Source organism: Phaenicophaeus curvirostris, chromosome 4 (assembly GCF_032191515.1).
Source record: "Phaenicophaeus curvirostris isolate KB17595 chromosome 4, BPBGC_Pcur_1.0, whole genome shotgun sequence".
NCBI classification, from domain to species: Eukaryota; Metazoa; Chordata; class Aves; order Cuculiformes; family Cuculidae; genus Phaenicophaeus; species Phaenicophaeus curvirostris.
In genome coordinates this window covers 58,440,259-58,459,327 of record NC_091395.1, presented here as the reverse complement: position 1 = coordinate 58,459,327, position 19,069 = coordinate 58,440,259, and the positions used below count along the sequence as shown (strand labels likewise).

Sequence of the window (19,069 nt, the reverse complement as noted above, 5' to 3'; positions counted from 1 at the left end):
TTGCCTAGGTGCATTAAAGAGAAATACGATGAAGCATTTTTGATTCTCTGCAGAAGCGAACTTGCAAATTAACTGCAGTCTGAAAAAGAAATGATAGAACATTCTGAATTTCACATCTTTCAGGTTCTGCAACTTCCTCAAGTATGGAAAAGAGAGTTAAAAATTTGTGGTCATCTTTTCCATGTGCTTTTGTATTCTAGTCTCAGTACCCCGACTTTTCATGTCTACTTTTCCAGGTCCTTAATCAGTTTGCAGGTTTACTCTGGATGTGTAAATTTTGCTGCACTATTTAGGGGAGAGAAGTTGGCGTCAAGTAAGCTGAACTACAACTCTTGAGATTATGTGCTGTCATCTCTCTGTGCTGTTTCTACAGTTGTGCTGTGGGATGGAGGAGAAGAATGTCAATCGGTTGTTTTTTAAGCTGCTTGGAGGTACATGGGATGTTTATACAGACCTTACCTTAGTGATCTGCAGGTCTTTATCTGAAGGTGGCACTCAATTCGGAACCATATAAAGGTGCACGTGGATCTATTTCTGAATGTAGAAATTCTTTGCTTACTATCTGTCTTTTGATGATGTTTGCCATCTTGTTGCCCCCTCACCTGTGTTCATTAAAATACTTTTTTTTCCACTGAGAAATTTTTCAACTTCCATCTCCACAACCCCAAATCTTGTCTCTTTCCTACTGTAATTTTTTCTGCTTGTCTCAGTTAAGTGTGCTTCATATTCCATTTCAGTTCTCTCACTGCCAACAATTTTACTTTGTGGAAATATGGAAAGGGCAGATAGGGGATTCATGGTGATTGAATTTACTACTTTAAAAAAAATACTCAGGAATTCCCCAAAAAAGTGAGAGATAAATTCAGCAACGTGACTTAATTGTAGCATGGAAAAAAATTTGGATAGGAAATGGTTGACATATCTGAATTTTTTTAAAATACTTATATCTTGGTCTTAATGGAAAGTGTTCCTTTGCTTTGCTTTTGAAAGCAAGAATTTTAAACATTTCACCCTATTTAACATAATTCTGTGGAATTCTTTGTTTGCAAGATTAAAAATAGAAGCACCTCAGCATACATGCAAGGCAACTGCAGGTTTGCCGGTTGATGTCAATGCAGTTTCTAATACAACTGCTTCTTCAATGTATTTTATCAAATACATTGCTTCTTTTAAGGGAAGAAATTAAGCAGTCCTGTTGTTCCTTTATCCTGCTCAGGTTTTATAGGTGTTGCGACCTGATTTGTGTAAGTCATTTCAAGCATTGTGATAAGGTATGGTTGCTAAGGTGGTGCAGTCTGGAGTAATACAAAGCAGAATGCCATACAAAACCATTTAAAAGAAGTGTTAAATCTTGTGCTGACTGAGTAGGCAGCTAATACAGAGTTCTTGATGAAGTAGGAATTCCATTGATTTTTTTTTTTTTTTTTCCAAATGGAAATGTCTTGTGGCAGTTCAGGTTATTGGTTAGTTATTAGTTCCAAGCAAATTAAATTATTTCTGAAGGGCCTAGTGTGGATTAACCTTCGTGTGGGCATATGTATCTGTTTTGACAGTCCTTTTGCCGCTTCATTCTGCTTTTTAAAGCATGCTTGGGTTTAAGGAGCCATCTGGGTTTTGGACTCCACTTAATGTGATGCTCTCAGTTGTGAGAGTGATGTTTGTTATCATCCTAGTTTCATGCATTCAGAAAGTTTTGGACTTAAAAATCAATTTTTGGTTTTACCTTGGAGATGTAATAGAGGTACAAATCAAACAATGGTTTGAAAAATGTTTTATTCTTTATTTAATTTAGAAATAATCTTGATAAGGAAAATCCTTTTCCTTCTTTTGGGAGGATAAATGCAATTGCTGAGTGCTTAAGGTTTGAAATTCATCTGTACTTTATACAGGTAGCTCATTTTTTGAGTTAACAATTCTATACTATTTGTTCAAAGAAAAACTGTGATGTGGGTTTTATTGTTTCGTATTTCTGTCTTCAGATACCTTGTTCTTTATCTGAGCTATCGTGACCCAAGCATGTTTCATCCTAAAACTTGTTCTGAGTGTTTTTATATCCTAGACTACTTCAAAATTCAGAGTTTGAAATTATAAATTTTGATAAAATTCTACTTCTGCACAGCTTTTTAGTGTGAACTTACAGGTAAACTTATAGAGAACAGATGTCAACTACTGATATAAATGTGTTAAGTTAGAAAAAAAAAAATAATTTCCTCTCACTTGATGTTAGGCTTGCTGCCTGCATGGGATAATCTTCACATCAAGGAGAGCATTTAAATATGTCACGTGGTCATAGTTTTTAAAAATGATAACATGAATCTCTGTTTGCAGCTTGTTCCTCCAGCTACCTTGAGGAAGACAGTTAGGAAATATGAGTTGAGTTTTGTCATTCATCTGCTGGGATCTGAGATGAGTTCATTAACCAGTTTGAGATTATATTATAATCTAACTTCTTTTTCTCTCACCTGTACTTCCATCCTGTTTTAACAAGTGTATTCTTTGCAGTTGGTCGCGTTAGAGTGAACACTAACGCTATTGATGTTTATCTTGGTTTTCAATTAATTCTGTATGTGCCTATGAAAAGGCTCCTTTCTTTTAAAAACTATATTTAAATGTTAGTCAGTTTTTGAAGTGTCCTCTGCAAAAGCGCTATGACATGCTCAAAGCAAATTGAACTGTTTTCATTATTAAGCAGTGTGCCCAGGTGGCCAAGGCAGCCAGTGGCATCCTGGATTGAATCACAAGTAGCGTGGTCAGCAGGAGTAGGAAGAGGATTGTCCCCCCGTACTTGGCACTGATGAGGTCAAACCTGGAATTCTGTGTTCAGTTTTGGGCCCCTCAGTATAAGAAAGACATTGAGGCTCTGAAGCGTGTCCAGAGAAGGGCAACAAAGCTGATGAAGGGTCTGGAGAATAAGTGTTACAAGGAGCAGCTGAGAGGACTGGGTTTCTTTAGCCTAGAGAAGGCTGAGGGGAGACCTTATTGCTCTCTACAACTATCTGAAAAGAGGTTGTAGCGAGGCGGGTTTTGGTCTCTTCTCCTAAGTAACAAGTGACAGAAGGAGAAGAAATGACTTTGAATTGTGCCATGGTAGGCTTAGATTGGATATTAGGAAATATTAATTCTCTAAAAGGGTTGCCAAGTGTTGGAACAAGCTGCAAAGGGAATGGGTTGAGTCTCCATCCCTGGAGATATTTAAGGAGAGTAGATGTGGTGCTTGGGGACATGGTTTACTGGTGGACTTGGCAATGTTAGGATTACAGTTGGACTCATTGGTCTTAAAGGTCTTTTCTGTGATATTAGGGCTATGAAACAAAATAAAGGGGAGTCAAGTCAGATATGAAATTTTGCAGTCTTAAAAAAAAAATGGATGTAAAGTTACTTGATTGCATAACTAAAAAAGCAGGTGTTTCTAAGTGTCCCTTCTTCAAAAGCCCTTCTGACTGCTATCTGCGATAACTGATCGCACAGGTGGAGCGAGTCTCACAGACACAGAAAAGTACTCAAAAGCAGTTGCACAAATATGTTCCTCCAGAGAGGACCAAGGACAAATGTAAGTAAATAACTATTCTTGGCTAAGCAGCAGAGCCTGAAGTTGTACAGATGGCTACGTTTGGGCCCACAGGTGTATGGAAGTAATATCGAAGTTCTTTAGTTTGTTTTATGTAGTAGTAGATTAGAAAACATTCAGACTAAATTTGGAGAGAGTGCAGATGCAACATGAATCAGTTATAAAATTGCATTTTGGATAGTTTATATTAATTTAGAAAGGTTGCTCTTGGTAGAGTCGGGAGAATAATTGAATGCACAAGGCACTCTGGTCTAAGCAGCAGACACGTAGATTTGGAAGTTATTATCTGGCAAAGACAACAGGTAGCACTGAGATGCATAACAGGCTGCTGCTGCCGGTCATCAGAATGAAGACGAGTCCCGCAGAGGAAAAGAGCTTTAGCAAGAGTGAGCTGGAGATGATGGGGCAGGAGAGGCAATACCTATTTCCCCCTATCAAGAGTATCACTGTCTTTTAAGTTCATTTAAAGGATGTGAGTGAAGAGTAGACTGTTTCAATTACTGGTAACTATTAAACACGATTACTACACTTCTGGGGTAGAGAAGGGGGCTGATGGGGGGGGGGTGTTTCCTTTTTTTTAAAATCCCTTGATCTGTTGTTTTTCTACTTCCCCAACTGCAACTGGTTTTCATGGTTTCTGAAACTAACGTTGGTTCTAGTTCTGATGAAGTGTAGGGTCCCTGGCTGCTTCCTACTGTGTCGGTAGTAGCAGAGACGAGGTCTGTTGGCTGGTGGATGAGATTTGGATGCACAGTGTTCTGGGGCTTTAGGGCATTAGAGGAACACAGGGTTAGTATTCTCTTAGACAGCTACACTAGAACATAACAATATTGTGGCAGTGTGGTTTAAACTCCTTTCATGGGAGAGGCCTGGTTCTTACAGATGTAACGCAGCAGAGACTGCTTGCTCGCAGTGCTTTGTGCGCTTCAAGTTTGCTATGGCCCTGAGAGCACTTCTGCATCTGGCTTCCTTGCCTGGGGTGTACTGCAGGGACCCCCAGCTCCCCTTGCCTGCTCTGTGCTTCTCTCAGAATCTCAGCAGCAGCGAAACCGTATGCAAAGCTGGTAGAAAAGAAATTAATTCCAGAATAATTGTTTTCTTTTCAAATCATCCCTTTCAACTTTGGTGAAAATGAATGGGCTTGTACCCGAAATGAAGTCTGTTTTTTTCCTTCCATCCTGCTGCCTGTTTGTCTATCCCCATGTACAGGGCACGGCTGCCATTTCTCTTGTTCTCGAAAGGGTCTTGACAATCCAGACCCAAAAGATGCTTGCAATGATTTTCTCTCTCCACCGATAAGATCACATTGTCCTTTTCTCATTATTCTTCCCCCACTCCACAAGGCTGAAATATTTCCCATGCACCTTTCCTTCCATTCCTCCCCCAGCCCTATGTCTGGGCTCTACAGAACAATGTTTCCAGTTGCTAGTGCATCAGATTCAGCTTTGTCTTCCATCACTGTCTTTCTAAATATTCTGCCTTCTACCAGTCTCATTAATTTCTTATAAGTCTCACAAAAGAAATAAAGGACAAAGCTATACAACTGCAGCTTGCTTTTTCCCTCTCTGTGCAGCCTTGGTGACTGGAGGCTTGCCAATCTCGGCTTCAGTGTGTAGCAAAGAAAGTCTATCCTAGTTTTAATAAATATTTGACAAATTATTGCAGCAGAAGAGTAACAATGGATGTTAATGAACTTTCAATGTCTTCTGGAAAGCACTGCCTTTCAATAAACACTCTTTGAATTTCCACCAGCTTTTACTTTGCACTGCCTGAAAAAACAAAGGAAATAAATATGAAAGGAATTAAAAGATTAAAAATACTAGGGAACTGACAGCTCTGCCTGACAGTCTCTCCTGCACTGTATTGGTTTGCTTCAGTCAGTTGACACTACTTAAACAAGTTTCCTGTTTAATAAACACGAGGGTACTGAGATATGTTTTCTGGATTCTTTTCCTGGATCTCCAGTCCCAAAGAAGCAAGGCATTGTGAGAACCTGTCTTATAGCCAAAAATTTGCTTTAGTCACTACTGATTTTCTTCTTAGTTGAACACTGACCACATCTGGACTGCAAATAAAGAGCTCGTTGTCTCCAAGACACAGCACCATAACCCTAGTGCTGTTTTTCCTACTTGCATGTGGACTGTGGCAGGACCATCTTTTGGGAAGCTAAAAGAAAAAGTAACTCCAAAGACAGAGTATCCTGCATGACATTAGTACCCTTGCGTTCCTTTGCTATAATAGCAAGCCAGTCACAGCATCACTGCCACATGCCACCAAAGGGACGTGGACTGAGTTTTGAACCAGTTTCAGAGCAAGGAAGCAATTCTGATTGCTCCACATCTACCTTCAGTTTAGCTGTGAAGATCCCAGGTGTCAGAAGGCCCATGGCAGGTTTGTGGGAGTCAATGCAGCATCCCCAGCCAGCTGCCCAGTTTTCTTTTGGTTATTGTTATCCGTTTATTGCACTTGCCCCTGTGCTTTCACTTCTGTCTGTCATTCTTCACTTGGTCATGAATGAGGCTTCTTATTGGTTGCTAAATACTCTCAGAAAAATGTCCTGAGTCACTGTCCATTTAATTAAAAAAAAACCCAATTGGCTCTGGTGGGAAGCCAAGCTCCCGAGCAGCCCTTTGACCTCACTGTGGATTTAGGTTCTGTACGTGCGACTGTTCTTCGTGCTTGGTTTGTAACACTGGTATCTGTACGACACTCACAGGAGCTCTGCAATGATTTACCTGCTGTTTTAAATCAAGCTTGGTGTGTAAGCTCTGTTTCTTCATTCTATCAGGAGATATTTTAAAACATTTTAATAACTGCCAAAATAACAGGAAATCAATTAAATGGTGTTTACCCCGTGCAGAATGCTTCTTACTTGATGTTTGCTACCTGCTGGTGCTAATGAAGATGTTTTGTTCTCATCTCACAGTACGGTGGACAAATGACATCTCACAAGCTCAAAATTAGTGCTTTTTGAGCACAACTGGGAGTGGAAGCCAAGGAAAACTCTTCATGCCATAATTATCTGTAGAGTTGCAGACAAGTAACTCCTCGCAGGGATTATTTGCCATTAGGCTAATAAAGCAGGAGCTTTACAATTCACAAACATTTCCTTTGCATCTTTTTTCCTTTGGTAGGTACCCAAGGCAGCCTAACAAGCATTGCAGGAATTAAAAATAAAAAGGTAAAATGGGTCTTTTTATAAACCACTTGGACAGAAATTCTGGCATCTTTAAGGTGTGCATTACTATGATGTGGAGTTAACTGATGAGAGAAGAGGCAGGGATGGATTGTGCATAAAAAGCTGTAGCTGTTTATCAGAAATGAATGATGTATATAGAAAAATGGACAGGAAAGCTCTGGTCAGAGGGTGGGCAAAATGCTGACCTATATCCATCCCTGAGTCAAGTGTGGTTTGGTTGGTCTGTGTCATGTTTTGAATGGAAAATCTAGATGCTTTGTAAAAAAACAAACAAACAAAAATGCTCCCACTTTTTTATGCTCTCTGCCACCCTGTCTCTGACGCTGTGATAACATTATAGTCTCTGCTTTCATGAATTCTTACTTACAGCCATTAATTTTTATCTTTCTTTGCTTTCATTTTGAGAATAGACAGTTTTTTCCCACTAGGAACCCTAAGTTTAGCTCAACATCCATTCACAGTTTAGACTGAGGAAAAGAAAGAAGCATGTTTACCGAAGTCTTGAGGAACTGAAGGGGAAGTAAGTACAGTCCTTGAATCTGAAGACACCCGTAGTTTGTGTATCTTGATTTATATAATAAACATAAGCTATGGAAAAGAAAGTATCTGAGAAAATAAAGGAGACGGGTAGCTATTAAATTCCTGTCAGTATCTGAATGAATACTTACAAGATTAATGCTTCGTAAGGAAAAAAACATTTTAAAGCTTCATTCACCATCATAATCGTAGGTTGACAGGACAGTTTGACTGCGGTCAGTAAATGCCTGCCACATTCTGGGCTCTGCATAGTGTGAGTATATCTGAGCGTAGATTATCTGTGTTTCAGAATCACTAGCAGTGTTTTACACTTTGCTTACACAGTTGTTCATCCACGTTTTCCTGGCAGCCTCTATCTGTGAGTTCCCAGGAAAGGCATCTACCTACCTTCAGAGCAGCCCTCGGCCCTAGTGCGCGTGTGCGTGGTCTGTGCCAGTTGCTGCTCCTAAGAGAAATCCTGCTAAACGCTCTTAGGAACCCTGTGTGTGTTGATTTGCTGTGCTTTGGCTGCAATATTTCTGTATAGTATTGTATTGTTTCAGCGTTGTCTGATCCTGAAATAATCTGTTCCAAGCCAGAAAAGCATCGTGACAAGCCACGGTGTGTGAACATGGGTTGCGCCACCCCTGGGGCAGTGGCAGGAGGGCGCGGAGGAGCAGGTGGGACCCTGGAGAGCCTCACTGCCTTGCCCGAAAGGGCTTGGTGGTGTGGGAAAAGAGGCCACAACTTGTGTAAGGGGGGTGTAAAACTTTAGTGGCTGCAGTTCCAAATCCACATGCCACTTTTCATTCAGAGCACCTGTGTTTTGCCTTGGCAACAGTGAAGTATATCCTCAATTTGACCCCCCCATCAACTGCTGCATTTAGTAGTTTTTTCAGCATCTGCCTTGAAGCATGCCCTAAGAATACACATTGCAACTAATAACGACAGAAACAGTAAAGGAGAACTTGGGTGTAACTTAGTACTACGAGGGGTTTTGTGCACTAGTATTTACTGCTGATTGAGCACGCGTGGAGCCAGTGTTTGAGAGATGATGTGTGAACGCAGATGTTCACATCTGAGAGGAGCGGCTGAGAGAACTGGAGTTGTTTAACCTTGAGAAGAGGAGCCTGAGGGGAGACCTTATTGCTCTCTAAAACTACCTGAAAGGAGGTTGTAGAGAGGAGGGTGCTGGCCTCTTCTCCCAAGTGACAGGGGACAGGACAAGAGGGAATGGCCTCAAGCTCCGCCAGGGGAGGTTTAGGCTGGACATTAGGAAAAAATATTTCACAGAAAGGGTCATTGGGCACTGGCAGAGGCTGCCCAGAGAGGTGGTTGAGTCACCTTCCCTGGAGGTGTTTAAGGCACGGGTGGATGAGGTGCTGAGGGACATGGTTTTAGTGTTTGATAGGAATGGTTGGACTCGATGATCCAGTGGCTCCTTTCCGACCTAGTGATTCTATGATTCTGTGTAGGGTTGTGAGAGGTGATTGCAGAACTATTGCACTGTGGGCAGGACATATGCTTGGAGTAATGTGTTCCAGGAGTCTGTCAGCCTGAAGTGATAGGGGGAAATGAAGACGAGAGTGCTTTTTGGGAAAATAAATCTCAAAGGGAAATAAACCTGTCAAAAAGGGGAAAGAAAAATCTATTATAGCAACTCTTGGTGGGGGTAAAGTAAGCTAGAGACGGGGAAGAGGAAGGAATTAAAAAGAAGCAGTAACAGGCAGCTAAAACAGATAAGAGAAAGACAAAGGAAGAAAAAAAAGACAAGCGTGGGAGTTGGGAGAAAGTGGAAGAAGAGAAAGACTTCAGAGATTTTATACACCTGAAGTTTATTATTTGAATGCTATTTGTCTGCTCTATCTGGGGAAAATGTAGTACCCTTAGGTACTACCCATTGTAAAAATAGACTTTTGGGATAGGATTTATGCCCCCAATCCCAATATCTAATGATGTTAATATAAGGATACTTCTTAATTTATATTATGTTTGTATCAGTTTATTCCACTCATATTTATTGTTGAAGGTACATTTCTACTAATAGCAGTATCTGAATTAAAGTTGCTGGCAAGATTCCATGACTCTTTAGCAAAGAAAAGGCAGCAATGATTTCTGCAGTGCACAGATCAGGGAAAAAGGCATTAAAATGCATGAAGGTTGCAGAAAGGCTGAAATTTCCTCTGCTAGGAGACAGGTGCAGAAGACGACAAAATGCCTGGATTGCTTATTAAATATTTAGAATTTAATTCCTACTTGTTGATGAAATCTAGCTTAAGGCTTGTGACTTTCAGAGCCTGGTCAAAGAGTGTATGCACTGGTTTCTTATTAAAAAAAAAAGGTGTGTAGTACGAAATGGAGCATGATACATGCACAGAACGAGCCCTGGGCAAGTGGGAAGGTGTCCTTCCTAGCACATTTCTAACCCTTCTCTGGTTGTCACCTGATCACTGCTCCATCAGGATCTTCTCCTGCCTCCTTTACTTCATCACCTCCAAATTGTGTTCCTTGATAATTCAAGTGGGGAATCAATCAGAGACTTTGCTCCTTTCAGCCCCAGGCACTGGAGGCCATGGGAGGGCCTTCGATCTGATTAAGGCATTGTTGAAAACAGCTTTTGCCTTTCATCTGAAAGCTCTATCCTCAGACTAAATTGGTTGGAGCAGGTGAATGGCGCACACACCACTATGTGGGCTCTAAAGGTACCAGAGAATCTAGATCTAGGAATTTGCCTTTTAAAGTGCATACAGAGCTGTGAAATAAGCTCTTCCACTAAACAGCATGTAGTCAGCAATATTCACATCCGGTATACTATTAAAATATGATTTTTGTTTTTTACTTAAGCAAAAATTTTAAGACTATGGCCTATGATAAAGCCACACTTTCAAACTTCCCACATGAATCCAAAAGCAACTAAGTTGTTCCTTCAGTTTCAACACACAGGACAGGTTTGTAGAGGGTCTCATCCTGTATCCTTAAGTCAAATACAATTTTCATTTCATTGTTATGAATTAAATACCATAATTTAATCTGGTGGGTATTTGCAAAGGGTCAGCTCGATGTCAGTAGTCTCAGCAGTGTTCCAGAAGCAGTGCTACTTTATTAACAGGGCAGGCAAAACTTTGTTTCTATGGATTGCACAAACACTGCTTTGAATTCTTTTTTTTTAATTTCCTGTCTGTGGACAAGCTGGATGCAAAAAAAATAATAGCCAAAAGTTGTGTGCTAAGTTGTATGGGTAAACCATTTCAGGCAATAACTGAGTGCAGAACATGGATCTGGGTGCCTGGAACTCAAACTATATTTCCAATTTAAAATTATTCTGTAAAGAGATCAGATTTTCCTGATTAAAAACCCTGAGAAGGGTTCTATTTAATATCCACATCTACATTCCACACTGTGCTCAAATTTAATCTCTGTCTCATAACAAGTTTTTTCAATTATATTGACTAGAAGATAGAAGCATCTCCAACAGGATATTTTTACAAAATGAAATAAATTATATAACTTCTGGTGAGCACCACATAGCAAAGGACATGACCCAAACACCCACGCTACCCCACGTGCTGCACAGGAAGGAGCATGAATCCCTTGCTCAGTAAACCACCAATAATAGTTCTATCATTCACAGATTTTCTTTCTACATTGAGCCTGTTTACAAGTATGTGTAGTTGGAGAAAACAGGTGTTCTGAACTTTAGAAAAACTATGTTTTCAGATGAAGTCTTTTGGCCTTTACTTGCTGTGTCTGCTGTTTCTGCCTTTCTGCATCCTAATGGCTTCTATTTTCATGTAGGCAGCACCAAAACAGGAGTGACTGTAAACATGTCTGTGAAGTGTTCTGCTACCATGGCCATTGTCTTATGTTTTCAGTCCTACACCTTTTGTAATTCATCTCTTTACCTTTATCCTGCGTGTTTATCCCTGTGTTTCCCAATGTGACAATTTCCACATGAGCCTTTAGGGCTCACATGAGACCCAGCTGCTTGTGCACATGGATGCTTGCAGCTGCACAGAAGAAAGTTACTTCTTTGTGCTTGCTCCTTGGGGTTTATTTAAATCAAAAATACATGAAATTATGTTAATATAGGTGATTGCCTAAGTGAATAATATATTCCATCCACATAGTCACAAATTTTTATTTTCATTTTATTAAAAAAAATGAAATTACTTTACTTAGAAGCATTATTTTCACATGGACAGCCTGTTATCTCCACCCCAAAATTCTTCTTTTAATTGGCCGTGACATCAAGATGATCTCAACATGTATAAGCTCAGCTAAAATAATGTGAAAAAATACTACGAATGTAACCAAAATATTTTAGTTATAAAGCATAGATACTCGAGTGAAGATTGCAATACAGGTATTCATGTTTGAGGGGAATCTATTAGCATCTTGGAAACCTCAAGAGACACTTGGAACTGCAGTCAAAAACTGAGCAAAACTGTTGATGTGAAGGACACCAATTTTTACAGGATAATTTATGACAAATAGAGCATCTTTTAAGGCTTTCTATAAAGTCCCTTGTCTTCAAAAAGCCCTATTCCTCCTTTGTACTTTGGAAGGGAAAGTGATATAAAGCTCAGACAGCGATAGCATCCATTTCACATAAAATTCTCACTGCATTTGCTGTCAGCTGAAGTGTTTCATTACCTCAGAACTAAATCATGTTCGGCTGATGCCACAGTCACTTTCCAAGACCAGATGATAAATACTCGAATTTCTGTAGGCCACTGGCAACCTCTTCTGATGCAGCTCAGGGGGGTGCAGATGCATTCATGTGCATGTAAGAACATTTGGAGAGTGAAGCCCCTGTGGTCTTCCCCTCCTCTTCATCAACCACCTCTCCCCGTATTGCAGGGGGCTTTTGCTTAGCACAGCAGGTGAAAGTGGCTAGAAAGCCCATGCGGAAACGCTTGTTCATAAAGCAGTATATGATCGGGTTCACGCAAGCAGAAGTGTAGGACAACAAGTGGATAAAGGAGATGGGAGCCCCCGAGAGACGCTGGTCGGCCGAAGCGGTGTCAAACGCACGCCAGGCATTGACACTGAAGATAGGAGTCCAGCAAAGGAAAAATAAAATCACTATCACCATCAACATGCGGATGACGAGTTTCTTGGCCATTAAGTTGGCAGAAGAGCTGCTGCTTCTCACCCTTTCTATTTTGCTATGGCCGGGAGCAGAGAGCTGTTGCAATGGCATTTTCCTCTTTCTTCTGGTTTTATTGAGGTAGCATCCATCTCCATCCTCATATTTGGCGCTGCAGGTACTTATTTTTCTCTCTGTACACATAAATTAGTACTTAAATAGTTGGCAAAAGTATCTCTGAGCCGTGATTCAAAATACAAAACAAAGTATGGAGTCTGTCTAAATTAATAACAGAACTCACGGATGAACAACTGCTGCAAAGAAAGCACTGTCCTAATTCGAAGTCAGTTGTATATCAGTTTCTCTATGTCTGCTGACTCCCAATATTCTCATAACTCAACTCTATAAAAATTGATGCAAAAGATGTAAGGACACTGCTCAAGTACTTACTGAAGATAATTTTCCAAATCATATGTTTTTATTTTAATTTGTCAACTTCTATTTTGGTGTTTATTTTGGTTCAGCCATGGTCAAAAAAACCAAATTTGGTGTTTCTAGAATAAGCAAATTAGAAATTTAACATATCCTACTCAGAGTCTTTGCAAACAAGTCATTAGTGAGGAATTATTTGCTGGTATATAATGGAATTGCTCCAATCAACAAATGCATCTGGCAGGTTCACAACCACAACTGACCATAACGATTATTTTTGCAAATAGAAAACTCTAACTTAAAAAAAACCCAAACCAAAGCTAAATGTGTTCTTTCTTCACAATGAAGGTGGTGAGGCACTGGCACAGGTTGCCCAGGGGAGTTGTGGCTGCCCCATTCCTGGAAGTGTTCAAGGCCAGGCTGGATGGAACTTTGTGCAGCCTGACCTAGTGGGAGGTGTCCCTGCCCATGGCAGGGGTGTAGAATTAGATGATCCTTAAGGTCTCTTCCAACCCAAACTATTCTATGATTCTATATGTTGTTACCTTGTGAAGGTTTTCTCTGGCTGGCATCAAATTTTATTCCTCTATAGAGTTCCAAAGAAATGAGGCCATATGCAACCATCATTATAATCCCAGGTATAAGAAAGAGTATGAGTAGCAGGAAAGTGTACCTAAAGGATCAAAAGACAAATTGTGACCAAGGAACAGCACAAACCCAGAAAAACTCCTTTTTCTCCAGATGAGAATTTGGTGGATGTTGGGGAGGATTTCAAGATTTTAATTAATTTTTTTTTCATGCTAATACAAAGCATCATTTTGATAGCTCTGGAAATTAGAAGCTTCCCACCTCTTCTCTTCCTTCTTTCCCCGGGACAGTACAGCAAGAACAAGGCTAATGTGGCTGCAAAACATCCATCACCCAACCTCTGCAGGCCAAGAGGTGATGGGCAGCCCTGTAGCGGTCAGAGGAGGCAGAAGGTCCCTGCCTGTGAAGGGGAGCTCTCTGCTGGAACCAGATGAGGTTAGATGCCCTGTAGTGTTGAATGATGTTAAAATGGCTTTGCAGAAGCCAAGTGGGCAGCTGCTGATTCTCAAAGGAGCCCCTGGTACTGTCAGTCACTGCTTTGGTGAGATCTGACTTGCCAAGTGTTGTGGCGCACATGGGCAGGGCAGAGCAGCCCTGATCTGGGCTTTCACCCTGGGGCCATGCAGAGCCCTCCAGGAGGGATCCCAGGGCTGGCAACCCCTTCACTAAAGAAAGCAGCTTTTACTTCATTTCACACCTGTTACTCTCCCAGGCAGCTTCTCTGATGTGATTAAAAACTGGGGAAATCATTCTGCTTAAATACATCTACAAGCCTACGTCTCTTCTGCTCCCCAGGTGCAAACTCACTAAAGCACCTGGGAATCTGCAACGACATCGCGGAGAAGAGAATTTCACCCTGCAGCCTCCCTCCTTGTCTGTACCTATACTGGCAAATACCTGAGACTACTAGAAGCATTAATACAAATTCACTGTATTTGTGGATACACCGCACTGAAGTGGTGCACAATTTAATCTTGTTCCCAGTTCCGATTGGCCTTCAGTAGCCAAAAAAAAAATCTTACTTCTTGCCAGTGCCAGTTAAACCACTTAGTCATCGTGCAAGGACACAATGTCTAAATAATACTGCTGCTTGATAGTGCTATTATTTACTTACTCTGCCTGGGCGTGTAGGACTTGGAGCACTGTTTCTCCCCTCATCTCTCTTATTCTATTCTCTATAAATGACCATAGGGTTCAGTTCTATAAGTGCCTCCAAAGGGCTTTTGCAACCTTTCCAAGTTCTCATACTCTACTTCTCTGCTTCATAGGACCTTCAGACAAACAAATTAACAGGCAAGGCAGCATACAGAAGGATACTTGTACGTGTCTGCGTTCCTCAAAAATTAAGGATTTCTCTGCAAATGTTGATTTTATGTTTATACATAATGAGTGAAAGCAGTATTCCTGCTTTGAGAATGAAAGATGCTTCCTTTACAGTGACAGGAGGGGCTTATCAAAGCCGAAGACCATAATTTGAGAATCATTGCGAAGTTGGGCATCATTCCTATGACGAGGAAAAAGTCATAGAGGTGTTAAAATGCAAGCAGCTTAAAAATATATATTTTTTTAACTTCTTAAATAAGCATGCTAGAAGTGTAAATGTTTGCTGTAGGTTAATACTTGATTGAGAACAGGCTTAATGCTACCATGAAATCCTGTTTCCCTCCAGGTAATGATGCATTTGCTAACAGTCAGTTATGTCTTACCAAGACTGCTGAATGGCATCACTTGGCCAAAGGAGCCGGCACATATTTGCAGTGGTGTTGTTATACTTGGTAAAAGGTACCAGTTTGCTGTAAATTGGGTACGGTGACATGATGGTAAAGGAAACACACCAGGTAGCAGCAATCACTTTAAAGGCATGAGATTTTGTCTGCCAGACCCTGGACTGCAGAGGTTTGCAAATGGCACTGTATCTCTCCAGAGATATGGCAACCAGGTTGAACGTAGATACACTTACAGAGACACCTATACGTATATATAAAGTAAAAAAAAGGTTATTCTTTTCTTTTAAAGGTTCACGCTATTTTAAAACAGTTTTGCTAGCTTTCTGTATGCATATAGAAAATTAAAAATATAGCAAACTTAGAATACATATAGGAAATTTAGAATATATATAAAAGCATCATACTGCGTAAGTTAAAGCACGTGGGCAACAGGTCTGAGTCTCCAGACTAATGTTCCTGGTCTGCATTTCTCTATTTCCAAGAAAGCTAAGAGAGAAAATCCATTCTGAGAAACCACAAAATTCTGATAACAGGGAAAGAAAACATTTTTTCCTTCTAATTAATTTCTTTGCTGCTGTGGTTTATACATAAGTAATAATACTGAAATTCAAACCATTTGGAATCAGTGGGATTATGCTGTTCATTAGTCTTTCAACACACAAGTTCATAGTCTCTCTTCTATTGTTTTAATTTTTTTTAAGTATCCTGCTTGACTGGTGATCTGATTTTCTTATTCAAGAGAATTAAATGTGTTTAACTTTTTTAATTAAATGCTGATGCAGTTACAAAGCAGGAGAAATGAAGTCATGAAGCAGAATTTTTGTCCTTCCAAGTGTCCTTAAATTCTCCTGTTCATACATTATAAAATGTAACGTCTGTATTTCTGTCTCTGAGGTGCCCCAGTTTATCACCACAAGATTAAAAATATTTCTTCTTAGCTTTATCACAAATTTTTCCTTGATTAAATGAGCTTTCATTAAATGATCTTTGTGAATGTTCTAGTATAGGTCAAAATATAAGATGCCAATATCTTTACAGTATGCTTTACATAAATTATCTTTCATTTTAAAGAAGGCTTCCTACATTTTAAGATGAAAGATTAAGAGCATAGGTGATACAATAGATGTCAGTTGAAGCCTCTGTTAATCAGAACTGCTAATGGGAAATAGCCACATTCTGACTTTTATAAATAAAACACCTTCATAATGAAAATATTTGTGTTCAAAAATATTTCACTGGATTTTTTTTACAAAGTAATTTACACACTGTGAAGTAAGAGAAAGATGATGATGCTTCATTAATGTTTTATGGCATTTCTGGCAGCAATTTTTTATAATTGTTTAAACATGGCCTTTAGTTTTGTTGGTTTTGTCTACAAAAAGATAAGTGTGTTCCCATTCACACGCTTTAGGTGTGTACTTTCTCTTACATCAAAGTTCTCAAGGGCACAGGTTGAAAGTGGACCTAAGGTTTCTGTAATTAACTGAAGGTCTCTTAAAGTAGCAAAAACCTTACACAATTATTTTTTAAACAACCAAATGCACAAGAAGTATTGGAAGTGAGAAAAAATCACTGACGCAGACAGACACAGCCCCGGCATTTTGAAACTCCTGGCTTCACAACTAAAGAGGGTACAGCACAGCATATAAAAGTTGCGCTGCAACCTCTAAAATGCCTATCTGTATTTTGTGATCTCCTAGTGAGTTCTGACTATATCTGTTCTGTTCTCAAAAAGTGCTTCCTCTAACTTCCATCTCCACAAGCGACACCTACTTTGGCCTATTTTTTTTCCATGTATCACTGCTACCAAAAACCTGTGGGCAAAATCTGCCCATTACGAGGCTTGTACAACCTACTAATTCTGTCAGCAACAGGTAAGCGAGTGCGTGTGCTAAGTTCCTCATTAAGGCTTCATCACGCAACATACCTCTCACTTAGCCTGATCCAGCAAAACACCTCTGTGTGTTGTTAAAATTAAGTGACACCTCTATGTTTTTGCTGGATCATACTGAGGAAACTAGGACCACAAATATTTTGCACTATGGAATTGTTTCTTTGTGATTTTGGTAACTGATGGCAGATGGAAACAAAGAGCTTTTTTACTGGTCTTTACTGACCTTCTCACTGATCTCATTAGTTGATCTTCAAAGTGAGTATAAATTTCCAAGACTTACCCATGAAATAAGTGGCAGTTTTGCAAACAGCACTACCAAAAATAAAATCTTTCAGCAGGTTGGGAATGAGGGTGAAAGGCATGCAGAAAAGGCAGAGCATCAGGTCACTGACTGCTAGTGACAGCAGAAACGTATTGGTGACTGTTCTCATCCGCTTGTTTCTTATCAGCACTGTAATTACCAGAATATTCCCCAAAACGCTGAGCAGAAATATCAAACAATACAGCAGAATCCGAATTATCTGATGCAAATCTGAAAATTGTCACAAGATAAAAATCAGTTACGCAATATACAGATCACAGACCTGTCTGTTTCATCCTTTAATCAGAAAGTAAATACTTTCTGTAAACCTTTCTGTATTCGGTTTTACTAAGGTTTATGTCTTTACACCAATATAAAATCAGTTCTGAAAGTTCTGAAATTCTTAAACTTATTCTGACCTACCTGAATTGCATAACATTAAAACACAATATATGCAATACAACATCAGTTTGGAGAACCAAACACGACTTCATAAAAGCATGTTCTGCTAACACTACTTAGTGTGCACCACTCATTCACCATGGGAGTTCCTCCTTTAGAAATGATACAGCAATCAAAAATATTTTAATACATGGATGACTTTTTTTCAGCCTCAGAGTGCTGTAATTTCATATTCAAATGATTTCCTACACAATATTAGATCAGATAACTCCACTGTTATTGAACAGCTCAAAGAGTAAAAATTACGTTTCTCCGAGTCCTTATCAGAGCTGTTTACATTTTGTGCCAAATAATACTATTGTTTTAGTTTTTAATTATATCAAGATTTTGTTCTATTTGATTTTTTGACTTGGAAAACCAGCACATGCTAAATTATTTCCTGCCTTTTTGTCATCTCAACTTATCAGCAAGCAGTTGGTTTTGCACTCCCTGACAGAAAAAGCCTTGTGTAGCTGTTTCTTTCCAAACTACCTCTACTTCCAGTTAGAACTAAAAGTGCCTGAAAAAAAAATCTATTTTTCTATACATACCTTTAGAAGGATAAGGTGGATCATCCGCACAGAAAAAAGTCTCATTTTCCAATACGATATCACACAGGAAAGCAGTAATATTGGTGCCATTCCCGAGGAAGCTAGCATCAACTACTTCCATCCTTCAGTATCCACAGGTTAGTTTTCATGAAGAAAAGGGTGACTTTGTAACTATCTGCCCATTCCTTCAGTAAAGAAACACATTTCTGAATGAAATCTTCAGGAGAAATTTGAGAGAGGCAGTTGTGCAAGGAAGCTCTTCTAACTCTCCTGTCAGGGACACCCAGCACACAGAGCCCTGCTCAGGCTGAACAAGATTTATTCCAGGGGCACACAAGGCAGTTCGGAAAACCAAAGCATGTGTGCACATACACACTCACACATAAGCACCCACATCCACGCACACACACACAGCCCCTCCGGTACTTTTTAAGATCCACCCTCTTCTGTTACGGCCTACCGTTGGGATTATAGATAGGCTAGAAAAAGATTACAGCATTAACCCCTTGCAAGATTGCTTCTAGTCACATCTCTGCAATATTTCTCAGAGGGAGCCTGTTTTGCCACTGCAAATAAATCATAACCAGCGAGCGATGAGAGAGATAAATCTTTCTCTCAATGAACAACATTTAAAATGATGAGAATAGCTGAATAAAAGGACACAGAAAAGAAAAACATAGTGAAGATTCGACATGCTTTACATGAAATTGATGCTTCATATTTTTCAGCGGACTGAAGACTGTGTATGCTCAGAAAAACAAGA

At 39.8% G+C, this 19,069-nt stretch overlaps 1 protein-coding gene across 1 annotated transcript; it reads right to left on the bottom strand.

Moving 5' to 3' along the window:
- Positions 1-11,264: 11,264 nt before the first annotated feature.
- CCKAR (cholecystokinin A receptor) lies at positions 11,265-18,700 on the bottom strand. Its single transcript, XM_069854906.1, has 5 exons — positions 18,307-18,700; positions 17,294-17,545; positions 15,099-15,360; positions 13,350-13,477; positions 11,265-12,566 (listed from the first exon to the last, which is right to left on the bottom strand). Exons 1-5 carry the CDS (start codon positions 18,425-18,427, stop codon positions 12,040-12,042), a joined length of 1,290 nt encoding a protein of 429 aa, XP_069711007.1. The 5' UTR covers positions 18,428-18,700; the 3' UTR covers positions 11,265-12,039.
- Positions 18,701-19,069: the final 369 nt, after the last annotated feature.